Source organism: Pseudophryne corroboree, chromosome 4 (genome assembly GCF_028390025.1).
Source record: "Pseudophryne corroboree isolate aPseCor3 chromosome 4, aPseCor3.hap2, whole genome shotgun sequence".
NCBI lineage: Eukaryota > Metazoa > Chordata > Amphibia > Anura > Myobatrachidae > Pseudophryne > Pseudophryne corroboree.
The window spans coordinates 31,663,012-31,678,869 of NC_086447.1; the positions used below are offsets into that span (position 1 = coordinate 31,663,012).

At 52.6% G+C, this 15,858-nt stretch overlaps 1 protein-coding gene across 5 annotated transcripts in view; it reads right to left on the bottom strand.

The window, feature by feature from the left end:
- The window catches only part of DNMT3A (DNA methyltransferase 3 alpha), a 340,200-nt gene that overhangs the window by 31,564 nt on the left and 292,778 nt on the right, over positions 1-15,858 (bottom strand). For all 5 annotated transcript variants that reach the window (XM_063914961.1, XM_063914960.1, XM_063914958.1 and 2 more), the window contains 7 exons: positions 11,198-11,413; positions 10,950-11,108; positions 10,737-10,844; positions 10,231-10,387; positions 9,463-9,609; positions 8,036-8,080; positions 1,656-1,735 (listed from right to left, as the gene is read on the bottom strand). In XM_063914961.1, the coding sequence (XP_063771031.1) occupies positions 1,656-1,735; positions 8,036-8,080; positions 9,463-9,609; positions 10,231-10,387; positions 10,737-10,844; positions 10,950-11,108; positions 11,198-11,413 (912 nt within the window). The remainder of the gene's footprint in view (positions 1-1,655; positions 1,736-8,035; positions 8,081-9,462; positions 9,610-10,230; positions 10,388-10,736; positions 10,845-10,949; positions 11,109-11,197; positions 11,414-15,858) is intronic.

The window sequence follows — 15,858 nt, forward strand, 5'->3', positions numbered from 1 at the left end:
AGAGCTTCTCCTCCCCCTGTATAACATGCTCTATCATTACTAACAGCTTCCTCCACACATCAGAGCTTCTCCACCCCCTGTATAACATGCTCTATCCTTACTAACACCTTCCTCCACGCATCAGAGCTTCTCCACCCCCTGTATAACATGCTCTATCCTTACTAACACCTTCCTCCGCACACCAGAGCTTCTCCTCCCCATGTATAACATGCTCTATCCTTACTAACAGCTGCCTCCACACACCAGAGCTTCTCCTCCCCCTGTATAACAAGCTCTATCCTTACTAACAGCTTCCTCCACACATCAGAGCTTCTCCTCCCCCTGTATAACAAGCTCTATCCTTACTAGCAGCTTCCTCCACACATCAGAGCTTCTCCTCCCCCTGTATAACAAGCTCTATCCTTACTAACAGCTGCCTCCACACATCAGAGCTTCTCCTCCCCCTGTATAACAAGCTCTATCCTTACTAACAGCTTCCTCCACACATCAGAGCTTCTCCTCCCCCTGTATAACAAGCTCTATCCTTACTAACAGCTTCCTCCACACATCAGAGCTTCTCCTCCCCCTGTATAACAAGCTCTATCCTTACTAACAGCTTCCTCCACACATCAGAGCTTCTCCTCCCCCTGTATAACAAGCTCTATCCTTACTAACAGCTGCCTCCACACATCAGAGCTTCTCCTCCCCCTGTATAACACGCTCTATCCTTACTAACAGTTGCCTCCACACATCAGAGCTTCTCCTCCCCCTGTATAACAAGCTCTATCCTTACTAACAGCTGCCTCCATACATCAGAGATACTTCTCCCCCTGTATAACAAGCTCTATCCTTACTAACAGCTGCCTCCACACATCAGAGCTACTTCTCCACCCTGTATAACAAGCTCTATCCTTACTAACAGCTTCCTCCGCACACCAGAGCTTCTCCTCCCCCTGTATAACATGCTCTATCATTACGAACAGCTTCCTCCACACATCAGAGCTTCTCCTCCCCCTGTATAACAAGCTCTATCCTTACTAACAGCTGCCTCCACACATCAGAGCTACTTCTCCACCCTGTATAACAAGCTCTATCCTTACTAACAGCTGCCTCCACACATCAGAGCTTCTCCTCCCCCTGTATAACAAGCTCTATCCTTACTAACAGCTGCCTCCACACATCAGAGCTACTTCTCCTCCCTGTATAACAAGCTCTATCCTTACTAACAGCTGCCTCCACACATCAGAGCTTCTCCTCCCCCTGTATAACAAGCTCTATCCTTACTAACAGCTGCCTCCACACATCAGAGCTACTTCTCCACCCTGTATAACAAGCTCTATCCTTACTAACAGCTGCCTCCACACATCAGAGCTTCTCCTCCCCCTGTATAACAAGCTCTATCCTTACTAACAGCTGCCTCCACACATCAGAGCTACTTCTCCACCCTGTATAACAAGCTCTATCCTTACTAACAGCTGCCTCCACACATCAGAGATACTTCTCCCCCTGTATAACAAGCTCTATCCTTACTAACAGCTGCCTCCACACATCAGAGATACTTCTCCCCCTGTATAACAAGCTCTATCCTTACTAACAGCTGCCTCCACACATCAGAGATACTTCTCCCCCTGTATAACATGCTCTATCATTACTATGTGAGGTCATCTTGAAATTACCTTGCAGTTTTGGCACATTCCCCCATTAAACAGGGGGTGTTCCAGAGAAACATTTAGACTGCCACAGGAGATGCAAATATCTGGAAATGAGCAGAAAGAGACACATAAATTCCCTACATCTGGTCTCAGAAAACATACAGAAAGTGCATAATAGCTATCACATACTACACATAAAATCTGATATGAGCATGTCATTCATATATGGGTATAGAGGGAGAGAAATAACGGCCACCTGCCAGACAGCACTGCTTTCTTAGTAATAGATAGAAAGGTCTCTCATTCCACACAGCAGAATGCAAAGTGGATAGTACTGTCTGTATAAAGGACTATATGTGTGTGTAGGTCTGCCGAGGTGCACTATGCTCGCTCCAGGGCCGGATAACACCAGAAAGCAGAGCAGGAGCGCTGTTTGTATAGAGAACGTCTGTCAAGGTGCACTATATTGCTCGCTCCCTCGCCGGATTACACCAGAAAGCAGAGCAGGAGCGCTGTGTGTATAGGGGACGTCTGTCAAGGTGCACTATGCTCGCTCCTGGGCCGGATTACACCAGAAAGCAGAGCAGGAGCGCTGTGTATAGGGGACGTCTGTCAAGGTGCACTATGCTCGCTCCTGGGCCGGATTACACCAGAAAGCAGAGCAGGAGCGCTGTGTGTATAGGGGACGTCTGTCAAGGTGCACTATGCTCGCTCCTGGGCCGGATTACACCAGAAAGCAGAGCAGCAGTGCTGTGTATAGGGGACGTCTGCCGAGGTGCACTATGCTCGCTCCTGGGCCGGATTACACCAGAAAGCAGAGCAGGAGCGATGTGTGTATAGGGGACGTCTGCCGAGGTGCACTATGCTCGCTCTAGGGCCGGATTACACCAGAAAGCAGAGCAGGAGCGATGTGTGTATAGGGGACGTCTGCCGAGGTGCACTATTCTCGCTCTAGGGCCGGATTACACCAGAAAGCAGAGCAGGAGCGCTGTGTATAGGGGACGTCTGCCGAGGTGCACTATGCTCGCTCCCTGGCTGGATTACACCAGAAAGCAGAGCAGGAGCGCTGTGTATAGGGGACGTCTGCCGAGGTGCACTATGCTCGCTCCAGGGCCGGATTACACCAGAAAGCAGAGCAGGAGCGCTGTGTGTATAGGGGACGTCTGTCGAGGTGCACTATGCTCGCTCCGTCGCTGGATTACACCAGAAAGCAGAGCAGGAGCGCTGTGTGTATAGGGGACGTCTGCCGAGGTGCACTATGCTCGCTCCCGGGCCGGATTACACCAGAAAGCAGAGCAGGAGCGCTGTGTGTATAGGGGACGTCTGCCGAGGTGCACTATGCTCGCTCCAGGGCCGGATTACACCAGAAAGCAGAGCAGGAGCGCTGTGTATAGGGGACATCTGCCGAGGTGCACTATGCTCGCTCCCGGGCCGGATTACACCAGAAAGCAGAGCAGGAGCGCTGTGTGTATAGGGGACGTCTGCCGAGGTGCACTATGCTCGCTCCAGGGCCGGATTACACCAGAAAGCAGAGCAGGAGCGATGTGTATAGGGAACGTCTGCCGAGGTGCACTATGCTCGCTCCCGGGACGGATTACACCAGAAAGCAGAGCAGGAGCGCTGTGTGTATAGGGGACGTCTGCCGAGGTGCACTATGCTCGCTCCCGGGCCGGATTACACCAGAAAGCAGAGCAGGAGCGCTGTGTGTATAGGGGACGTCTGCCGAGGTGCACTATGCTCGCTCCCGGGCCAGATTACACCAGAAAGCAGAGCAGGAGCGCTGTGTGTATAGGGGACGTCTGCAGAGCTGCACTATGCTCGCTCCATGGCCGGATTACACCAGAAAGCAGAGCATGAGCGCTGTGTGTATAGAGGATGTCTGCCAAGGTGCACTATGCTCGCTCCCGGGCCAGATTACACCAGAAAGCAGAGCAGGAGCGCTGTGTGTATAGGGGACGTCTGTCAAGGTGCACTATGCTCGCTCCGTCGCCGGATTACACCAGAAAGCAGAGCAGGAGCGCTGTGTGTATAGGGGACGTCTGTCGGGGTGCACTATGCTCGCTCCCGGGCCGGATTACACCAGAAAGCAGAGCATGAGCGCTGTGTGTATAGAGGATGTCTGCCAAGGTGCACTATGCTCGCTCCCGGGCCGGATTACACCAGAAAGCAGAGCAGGAGCGCTGTGTGTATAGGGGACGTCTGTCGGGGTGCACTATGCTCGCTCCCGGGCCGGATTACACCAGAAAGCAGAGCAGGAGCGCTGTGTATAGGGGACGTCTGCCGAAGTGCACTATGCTCGCTCCAGGGCCGGATTACACCAGAAAGCAGAGCAGGAGCGCTGTGTGTATAGGGGACGTTTGCCGAGGTGCACTATGCTCGCTCCCGGGCCAGATCACACCAGAAAGCAGAGCAGGAGCGCTGTGTATAGGGGACATCTGCCGAGGTGCACTATGCTCGCTCTAGGGCTGGATTACACCAGAAAGCAGAGCAGGAGTGCTGTGTGTATAGGGGACGTTTGCCGAGGTGCACTATGCTCGCTCCCGGGCCAGATTACACCAGAAAGCAGAGCATGAGCGCTGTGTGTATAGAGAACGTCTGTCAAGGTGCACTATGCTCGCTCCCTCGCCGGATTACACCAGAAAGCAGAGCAGGAGCGCTGTATGTATAGAGGACGTCTGCCGAGGTGCACTATGCTCGCTCCCGGGCTGGATTACACCAGAAAGCAGAGCAGGAGCGCTGTGTGTATAGGGGACGTTTGCCGAGGTGCACTATGCTCGCTCCCGGGCCAGATCACACCAGAAAGCAGAGCAGGAGCGCTGTGTATAGGGGACGTCTGCCGAAGTGCACTATGCTCGCTCCAGGGCCGGATTACACCAGAAAGCAGAGCAGGAGCGCTGTGTGTATAGGGGACGTTTGCCGAGGTGCACTATGCTCGCTCCCGGGCCAGATCACACCAGAAAGCAGAGCAGGAGCGCTGTGTATAGGGGACATCTGCCGAGGTGCACTATGCTCGCTCTAGGGCCGGATTACACCAGAAAGCAGAGCAGGAGCGCTGTATGTATAGAGGACGTCTGCCGAGGTGCACTATGCTCGCTCCCGGGCTGGATTACACCAGAAAGCAGAGCAGGAGCGCTGTGTATAGGGGACGTCTGCCGAGGTGCACTATGCTCGCTCCCAGGCCGGATTACACCAGAAAGCAGAGCAGCAGCGCTGTGTGTATAGAGGACATCTGCCGAGGTGCACTATGCTCGCTCTAGGGCCGGATTACACCAGAAAGCAGAGCAGGAGCGCTGTGTGTATAGAGGACGTCTGCCGAGGTGCACTATGCTCGCTCTAGGGCCGGATTACACCAGAAAGCAGAGCAGGAGCGCTGTGTATAGGGGACTTCTGCCGAAGTGCACTATGCTTGCTCCCGGGCCGGATTACACCAGAAAGCAGAGCAGGAGCGTTGTGTGTATAGGGGACATCTGCCGAGGTGCACTATGCTCGCTCCAGGGCCGGATTACACCAGAAAGCAGAGCAGGAGCGCTGTGTGTATAGGGGACGTCTGCCGAGGTGCACTATGCTCGCTCCCGGGCCAGATTACACCAGAAAGCAGAGCATGAGCGCTGTGTGTATAGAGAACGTCTGTCAAGGTGCACTATGCTCGCTCCCTCGCCGGATTACACCAGAAAGCAGAGCAGGAGCGCTGTGTATAGGGGACGTCTGTCGAGGTGCACTATGCTCGCTCCTGGGCTGGATTACACCAGAAAGCAGAGCAGGAGCGCTGTGTATAGGGGACGTCTGCCGAGGTGCACTATGCTCGCTCCCAGGCCGGATTACACCAGAAAGCAGAGCAGCAGCGCTGTGTGTATAGAGGACATCTGCCGAGGTGCACTATGCTCGCTCTAGGGCCGGATTACACCAGAAAGCAGAGCAGGAGTGCTGTGTATAGGGGACATCTGCCGAGGTGCACTATGCTCGCTCTAGGGCCGGATTACACCAGAAAGCAGAGCAGGAGCGCTGTGTGTATAGGGGACGTCTGCCGAGGTGCACTATGCTCGCTCCCGGGCCAGATTACACCAGAAAGCAGAGCATGAGCGCTGTGTGTATAGAGAACGTCTGTCAAGGTGCACTATGCTCGCTCCCTCGCCGGATTACACCAGAAAGCAGAGCAGGAGCGCTGTGTATAGGGGACGTCTGTCGAGGTGCACTATGCTCGCTCCTGGGCTGGATTACACCAGAAAGCAGAGCAGGAGCGCTGTGTATAGGGGACGTCTGCCGAGGTGCACTATGCTCGCTCCCAGGCCGGATTACACCAGAAAGCAGAGCAGGAGCGCTGTGTATAGGGGACGTCTGCCGAGGTGCACTATGCTCGCTCCCAGGCCGGATTACACCAGAAAGCAGAGCAGCAGCGCTGTGTGTATAGAGGACATCTGCCGAGGTGCACTATGCTCGCTCTAGGGCCGGATTACACCAGAAAGCAGAGCAGGAGCGCTGTGTATAGGGGACGTCTGCCGAGGTGCACTATGCTCGCTCTAGGGCCGGATTACACCAGAAAGCAGAGCAGGAGTGCTGTGTATAGGGGACGTCTGTCAAGGTGCACTATGCTCGCTCCCGGGCCAGATTACACCAGAAAGCAGAGCAGGAGCGCTGTGTATAGGGGACATCTGCCGAGGTGCACTATGCTCGCTCCCGGGCCAGATCACACCAGAAAGCAGAGCAGGAGCGCTGTGTGTATAGGGGACGTCTGCCGAGGTGCACTATGCTCGCTCCCGGGCCAGATCACACCAGAAAGCAAAGCAGGAGCGCTGTGTATAGGGGACGTCTGCCGAAGTGCACTATGCTCGCTCCCGGGCCGGATTACACCAGAAAGCAGAGCAGGAGCGCTGTGTGTATAGGGGACATCTGCCGAGGTGCACTATGCTCGCTCTAGGGCCGGATTACACCAGAAAGCAAAGCAGGAGTGCTGTGTGTATAGGGGACGTTTGCCGAGGTGCACTATGCTCGCTCCCGGGCCAGATTACACCAGAAAGCAGAGCAGGAGCGCTGTGTGTATAGAGAACGTCTGTCAAGGTGCACTATGCTCGCTCCCTCGCCGGATTACACCAGAAAGCAGAGCAGGAGCGCTGTGTATAGGGGACGTCTGTCGAGGTGCACTATGCTCGCTCCCGGGCTGGATTACACCAGAAAGCAGAGCAGGAGCGCTGTGTATAGGGGACGTCTGCCGAGGTGCACTATGCTCGCTCCCAGGCCGGATTACACCAGAAAGCAGAGCAGGAGCGTTGTGTGTACAGGGGACATCTGCCGAGGTGCACTATGCTCGCTCTAGGGCCGGATTACACCAGAAAGCAGAGCAGGAGCGCTGTGTATAGGGGACGTCTGCCGAGGTGCACTATGCTCGCTCCCAGGCCGGATTACACCAGAAAGCAGAGCAGGAGCGTTGTGTGTACAGGGGACATCTGCCGAGGTGCACTATGCTCGCTCCCGGGCCGGATTACACCAGAAAGCAGAGCAGGAGCGCTGTGTGTATAGGGGACGTCTGCCGAGGTGCACTATGCTCGCTCTAGGGCCGGATTACACCAGAAAGCAGAGCAGGAGCGCTGTGTGTATACGGGACGTCTGCCGAGGTGCACTATGCTCGCTCCCTGGCCAGATTACACCAGAAAGCAGAGCAGGAGCGCTGTGTATAGAGGACATCTGCCGAGGTGCACTATGCTCGCTCCCAGGCCGGATTACACCAGAAAGCAGAGCAGGAGTGCTGTGTATAGAGGACGTCTGCCGAGGTGCACTATGCTCGCTCCCGGGCCAGATCATACCAGAAAGCAGAGCAGGAGCGCTGTGTGTATAGGGGACGTCTGCCGAGGTGCACTATGCTCGCTCCCGGGCCGGATTACACCAGAAAGCAGAGCAGGAGCGCTGTGTGTATAGGGGACGTCTGTCGAGGTGCACTATGCTCGCTCTAGGGCCGGATTACACCAGAAAGCAGAGCAGGAGCGCTGTGTGTATACGGGACGTCTGCCGAGGTGCACTATGCTCGCTCCCTGGCCAGATTACACCAGAAAGCAGAGCAGGAGCGCTGTGTATAGAGGACATCTGCCGAGGTGCACTATGCTCGCTCCCGGGCCGGATTACACCAGAAAGCAGAGCAGGAGCGCTGTGTGTATAGGGGACGTCTGCCGAGGTGCACTACGCTCGCTCCTGGGATAATGTACTAATGCAACAAATGAGCATTTTAGCATTTGATATTTTTACAGAGAGAAGATGCATTCTGTGCCCCAGAGGTTATTAGCACAGCGTTATGCCACACATAGCACCTGAACCATGCACACATATAATAAGGGGCACTGCATATTTGTATCACAGTACATTGTGTAACCTGCGACAGCAGCTCAGGCACACCACAGCCATCAGACGCAACTTACCTTCAATGTTCCGGCACTTCTCTCTTACTTCAAAGATCAGCCTCTCTGCCAAAAGAGAAAGAATGAGAATGTAGAGCGCAGCCGTGTGAGGAAGACGCTAAGCGCAACATAGCATCGATCCAGCAGCTGGCGTCTGCTCTGCAGTTTAGCCATACCTCGTGCACCACGCTGCGGATGAAACCAGTGCACTGTGATTGGTGGTCTCAGCATTAGAACCCTAACTACCAATCACAGTACAGCAAGGGAGCGGCGTCATCTCAGCGGTGAAGATATCAAGAATGACCGCTTCAAACAAAGAAGAAGCAACTGATGGAACAACTGAGGTAGCTACACCGTATTCACATTTTGGTAGTTATCCTAAACATAAATATATATATATATATATATATATATATATATATATATATATAGGGGGATATCCAATTAGCCCTGGTAATTTACCGGGGCTAAGTGTCCCGACGGGGGCTAGCTAATTAGCCCCGATAAGCCGGCGCGTGCAGCGGCTTATCAGGGATTTTGTTTCCAGGCGAAGCAGAATCCCCGGAAACAGCCCCGTTTTCATCCGATTCACTGAACCTGTGTGATTTCGGGAGAACGTTTTTTTTTGTTTGTTTTTTACAGGCGATCAATCTGGATAGCCTGTAAAAAAATAAAAAATAAAAATCGGCGAAACATCGGAAAAACGTCAGAAAACGGCCGTTTTTCGGACCCGATGTTTTACTGGGGATAATTGGATATCCCCCTAAATCTTTTACAGGTGGGAGACGAGAGGGAGATAAACATGAATTGCACATCTGCAGAAATGCCAGGCTCATCTCCGTCTCTGCTGGTCCTATTACGCACTGTGTGACCTTAATAAGTTGGACTCCCTCTATGTCAGACGGGTACGCGGGCATCTCTGCTGGGAGTGCTCAACCCAAGCCAACAACAGTCTTCAGCTGAAGAGCAGGAGAAGGCAGTCTGATCTATTTAATCACCGATGCTCCTCCCCCCTGGAATGAATCCACCAATGGCATTGAGCCTTTCTGCTATTTGGCAGATGAGCAAACCAATCACAGCAGTGACCCAGAGTGATACAAGAGAGAGAAGCCCCGAACCACAAGAATATACACCACAAGTGCCGCTTTGTTATATGAGCAAAATGGACCCCAAGGGTCTACTTTGCACACACAACCCCCAAGAGTGTATCCAACACTTGCCTCTCCTGCGGGGACGCCATCTTCCACCATATTTAGCTCAGTAATACAAGGGGTTTACTATTCATTTATGTTCAAAATGATGTACCACTCTTGAGGTGGCGGCTTAGTCGGAAGGGTGGGCTGCCCTGTGGGCCGCATCTGCCTGTAACAGCAAGGTTTGCCAGGTTTCTCTTGAGCGGCGTCTCCATTCACGTGAAGGCATTGGCAGCGAGGGCTGGTGGGACGTACCTCGCGTGCGCTCGTCAATGATCTCCTTCACCTTCGGCTTTTCTGTGCTTTTTCGGGGTTTCTTGGCAGGAGGGGGCGGGGCATAAGCGGCGGCTTCCGGTTCTACCCAAATCTCTGTGTAGACCTCTTTGTATGGGTTGCGTTCCTCTGTATAGATGCATAAACAAAGTCACAATGTGGTGGATATCAGCAAGACAGCAAAATGTTCATGGGGCCCAGCGTTCACCGTCCACCGCCACTAGGCCGTGTGAATTACAGCTCCCACAATGCACTTGGACTGTCAGGGCCTCTACGGAAGGTAATGGAGTAAGTAACAGCTGAGAGTCCTGCAGTACCGGGCATCAAACACTAGGGGGCACTGCAATCACACACTGTCATGTTGTGGCCTGGGCTGAACTCTGGAGTTGACGTAAGAACACTGGTCACCATAGATTTACACATTGTAGCGTTCTGTGGATTTAGTGTAGCGCTTTTGTTTTAGTTTTACACATTGCACAAGACTAAGTTTGCACAAGAACTAAATTATCACGTTGCTGCCGCCCAGCATTGTCACCTCATATTCATCACTTTGGAACATGACAACATCTCCAGTGCTTTGGTCATTAGCTAAGGGAAGTAGGCCATCAAGATACACCTGGTTGGGTGACCCAGCCGGGTGCATACTGAGGGCCGCAACGTTAATTTGAAACAGTGAACCAGTGGAGAAAATGCCCGATGATCCCAGGTTCCTGTGCGTAACCACCCTCACCACTCGGAACGTTCTCTCACCTTCAGGGGGATCCAGGCCCTTGGGTCCCGATGGCTGGAACCCGCCCAAGGCCCACTCTATCATCTGCTTGTTCTGGATATCTATAGATTTGGAGGAATCGGTCTCATCGTTCTCAGGGCATGAGGGGAAAACTTTTCTGGCTCGGGTGCTGGCCACCTATAGAAAACACAAAACACAGGTGGTAGCGGAGCCCCAGGTCAGTCTGTAACCACGTGAGGCATGTACCTATCCTCCCATCTTCCCCAGCATGGCTCCCATCGCGCTCAGAGGGCAACATGTTCATGAAAGACTTTGCCATAAACCCAACAAATCATCTACTAGTCTCTATCAGGTATCTCAGGAGACCTGTCTCAGGGAACCCAGCTCCTGACTCCAAAACGACCAAAGGGAGTATGACCCAGTCAGAAGAAGGGGCAGAACGGTGTCTGAATGGTCCCTTAATCCCAACCAACTGTCACGGTGTTCCCTGCTGGAACACGCGTGCGACAAAAAGGTGTCTCCTCACCTGTAGGACCTCGTAAATGGCTTTCCTGTACATGGGCTGTTTGCTGTACGTTGCCTGGTGGAAAGTGTTTGCAAAGGAACTCAGTGACATCAGCTTCTCCACGCAGACCTGACAAGGAAGAGAGACCACGTATGATATTACACATGACCACTTAACACATCCACAAACCAGTCCAGACCTGCCCATCAACGCTCTAGTAGCCGGTCAACATACCACTGAAAACTTGCCGTCTCCAAACCACATCACCCAGCGCGTCCCTTCTGCTGCCCGGCTCCTTCCGGTCATCCACCATGAGACGATGCGACCAGGCCACCAGGAGAACCCACGCAGCTTGCCCCAAACCAGCTCCCCAATGCCAAAGCCGCGGCCGTCCTAGGTGTGATACAGAAGGGTCAGGCACTTATCTGGTATGGTAAGAGAGAGACAGTGATAACTGTGCCCCGGGCTCCGGCTCCTCGCACCTCATACTCTGCCTCATCCTCAGCTGACTTTGAGGCAGTCTTCTCCACGGCATCGGCCACCACAGGCTCGGGAGTGGTGGCCACAGTGGGTGAGGCAGGGTCCGTGGGCTGCTGAGAGGCAGGCGGAGTGGGCTCCTCTTCTTTCTGAGGGTCCCGTGACGACACAGTTTCTTCCATGGCGTTTATGACAGCGACCAGCTGCTGTTTCTTTTCAGCCTGTAGGGGAACAAAAAAGTGACATGCTCATCAGGGGAGGAAGGTGAGGTGGTCACATCTAATGCACATTACCACGGGTGGTGGAGGTGGGTGTACGGTGCCGCCCCTCACACATATATAACTTCTCTGTCACCAATATATTTACCTATGCCTGTGTATACCAAAACAGTATCATCACCAATGCCTGTGTACAGTAACATCACCAGTGCCTGCGTACAGTAACATCACCAGTGCCTGCGTACAGTAACATCACCAGTGCCTGCGTACAGTAACATCACCAGTGCCTGCGTACAGTAACATCACCAGTGCCTGCGTACAGTAACATCACCAATGCCTGCGTACAGTAACATCACCAATGCCTGCGTACAGTAACATCACCAGTGCCTGCGTACAGTAACATCACCAGTGCCTGCGTACAGTAACATCACCAATGCCTGCGTACAGTAACATCACCAATGCCTGCGTACAGTAACATCACCAGTGCCTGCGTACAGTAACATCACCAGTGCCTGCGTACAGTAACATCGCCAGTGCCTGCGTACAGTAACATCGCCAGTGCCTGCGTACAGTAACATCGCCAGTGCCTGCGTACAGTAACATCGCCAGTGCCTGCGTACAGTAACATCGCCAGTGCCTGCGTACAGTAACATCGCCAGTGCCTGCGTACAGTAACATCGCCAGTGCCTGCGTACAGTAACATCGCCAGTGCCTGCGTACAGTAACATCACCAGTGCCTGCGTACAGTAACATCGCCAGTGCCTGCGTACAGTAACATCGCCAGTGCCTGCGTACAGTAACATCGCCAATGCCTGCGTACAGTAACATCGCCAGTGCCTGCGTACAGTAACATCGCCAGTGCCTGCGTACAGTAACATCACCAGTGCCTGCGTACAGTAACATCACCAGTGCCTGCGTACAGTAACATCACCAGTGCCTGCGTACAGTAACATCACCAGTGCCTGCGTAGAGTAACATCACCAGTGCCTGCGTACAGTAACATCACCAGTGCCTGCGTACAGTAACATCACCAGTGCCTGCGTACAGTAACATCACCAGTGCCTGCGTACAGTAACATCACCAGTGCCTGCGTACAGTAACATCACCAGTGCCTGCGTACAGTAACATCACCAGTGCCTGCGTACAGTAACATCACCAGTGCCTGCGTACAGTAACATCACCAGTGCCTGCGTAGAGTAACATCACCAGTGCCTACGTACAGTAACATTACCAATGCACGTGTACAGTAACATCGCCAGTGCCTGCGTACAGCAACATCGCCAGTGCCTGCGTGCAGTAACATCACCAGTGCCTGCGTACAGTAACATCGCCAGTGCCTGTGTACAGTAACATCACCAGTGCCTGCGTGCAGTAACATCGCCAGTGCCTGCGTACAGTAACATCGCCAGTGCCTGCGTGCAGTAACATCGCCAGTGCCTGCGTACAGTAACATCACAAGTGCCTGCGTACAGTAACATCGCCAGTGCCTGCGTGCAGTAACATCGCCAGTGCCTGCGTGCAGTAACATCGCCAGTGCCTGCGTACAGTAACATCACCAGTGCCTGCGTACAGTAACATCGCCAGTGCCTGCGTACAGTAACATCGCCAGTGCCTGCGTACAGTAACATCACCAGTGCCTGCGTACAGTAACATCACCAGTGTCTGCGTGCAGTAACATCGCCAGTGCCTGCGTACAGTAACATCACCAGTGCCTGCGTACAGTAACATCACCAGTGCCTGCGTACAGTAACATCGCCAGTACCTGCGTACAGTAACATCGCCAGTACCTGCGTACAGTAACATCGCCAGTGCCTGCGTACAGTAACATCGCCAGTGCCTGTGTACAGTAACATCGTCAGTACCTGCGTACAGTAACATCGCCAGTGCCTGTGTACAGTAACATCGCCAGTGCCTGTGTACAGTAACATCGCCAGTGCCTGCGTACAGTAACATCGCCAGTGCCTGCGTACAGTAACATCACCAGTGCCTGTGTACAGTAACATCGCCAGTGCCTGCGTACAGTAACATCGCCAGTGCCTGCGTACAGTAACATCGCCAGTGCCTGTGTACAGTAACATCGCCAGTGCCTGCGTACAGTAACATCGCCAGTGCCTGTGTACAGTAACATCGTCAGTACCTGCGTACAGTAACATCACCAGTGCCTGCGTACAGTAACATCACCAGTGCCTGCGTACAGTAACATCACCAGTGCCTGTGTACAGTAACATCACCAGTGCCTGTGTACAGTAACATCGCCAGTGCCTGTGTACAGTAACATCGCCAGTGCCTGCGTACAGTAACATCGCCAGTGCCTGTGTATATCGCCTAAGGAATTACCAGTAACTGTGAGTAATATCAGTATGCACTTCCCACACCAGGGTCACTGTATATAACGCACCATTGGTGTCGCTCTGTAGCAGCAGTATCCTTACAGATATATCTCTGAATATCCACTGTATAATACAGCGTGTCTATACCACCAATATAATCACTAGTGTCACTAACTGTATATAACACGCCAGTATAATATCCAATGTCACTGTATATTAGAGAACACTAATATAATCTCCACAGGATAGGTGTGTAACACATCACTATATACTTATCAGGACTGTGGCTCTGTGTCACCCTATAATAAGTCAAAATAAGGGTCATTGCGGCTCCTTTGTTACTTTGCTCTACCCTCCTGAAATACATCTGGCGCCAGCCTCGTACATACATTATATCAGTGATGAGAGACTGAGGACGTCAGGACGGCCATTAAAACGTGTAGTCTGAGTGTGGAGGCTGGATCCCTCTAAATGCAACTTCTCTGCTCTCCAGCAGAGGGCGCACTGATCTGCACTAACTGCAGTCTGCAAAACTCACATGTGCAGCTTACATGTCACAACTAGTGCACTGTGCAGGTCTGTCCTCCACTAATAGTGCAATGTGCGCCTCTGATCCAGTACTAATAGTGCAATGTGTGCCTCTCACCCATTCCCAATAGTGCAACGTGTGCCTCTCACCCAGTCCCAATAGTGCAATGTGTGCCTCTCTCCCAATCCCAATAGTGCAATGTGTGCCTCTCACCCAGTACTAACAGTGCAACGTGTGCCTCTCACCCAGTACTAATAGTGCAATGTGTGCCTCTCACCCAGTACTAATAGTGCAATGTGTGCCTCTCACCCAGTACTAATAGTGCAATGTGCACCTGTGATCCAGTACTAATAGTGCAATGTGTGCCTCTCACCCAGTCCCAATAGTGCATTGTGTGCCTCTCACCCAGCCCTAATAGTGCAATGTGTGCCTCTCACCCAGTACTAATAGTGCAATATGTGCCTCTCACCCAGTACTAATAGTGCAATGTGTGCCTCTCACCCAGTCCCAATAGTGCAATGAGTGCCTCTCACCCAGTCCCAATAGTGTAACGTGTGCCTCTCACCCAGTCCCAATAGTGCAATGTGTGCCTCTCACCGAGCCCTAATAGTGCAATGTGTGCCTCTCACCCAGTACTAATAGTGCAATGTGTGCCTCTCACCCAGTACTAATAGTGCAATGTGTGCCTCTCACCCAGTACTAATAGTGCAATGTGTGCCTCTCACCCAGTACTAATAGTGCAATGTGTGCCTCTCACCCAGTACTAATAGTGCAATGTGTGCCTCTCACCCAGTACTAATAGTGCAATGTGTGCCTCTCACCCAGTACTAATAGTGCAATGTGTGCCTCTCACCCAGTACTAATAGTGCAATGTGTGCCTCTCACCCAGTACTAATAGTGCAATGTGTGCCTCTCACCCAGTACTAATAGTGCAATGTGTGTCTCTCACCCAGTACTAATAGTGCAATGTGTGCCTGTCACCCAGTACTAATAGTGCAATGTGTACCTCTCATCCAGTCCTAATAGTGCAATGTGTGTCTCTCACCCAGTCCCAATAGTGCAAAGTGTGCCTCTATACCCAGTCCCAATAGTGCAATGTGTGCCTCTCATCCAGTACTAATAGTGCAATGTGTACCTCTCTCCCAGTCCCAATAGTGCAAAGTGTGCCTCTATACCCAGTCCCAATAGTGCAAAGTGTGCCTCTATACCCAGTACTAATAGTGCAATGTGTGTCTCTCACCCAGTACTAATAGTGCAATGTGTGTCTCTCACCCAGTACTAATAGTGCAATGTGTGTCTCTCACCCAGTACTAATAGTGCAATGTGTGCCTCTCACCCAGTCCCAATAGTGCAATGTGTGCCTCTCACCCAGTCCCAATAGTGAAATGTGTGCCTCTCACCCAGACCCAATAGTGTAACGTGTGCCTCTCACCCAGACCCAATAGTGTAACGTGTGCCTCTCACCCAGTCCCAATAGTGCAATGTGTGCCTCTCACCCAGTACTAATAGTGCAATGTGTGCCTCTCATCCAGTCCTAATAGTGCAATGTGTGCCTCTCACCCAGTCCCAATAGTGCAACGTGTGAATCT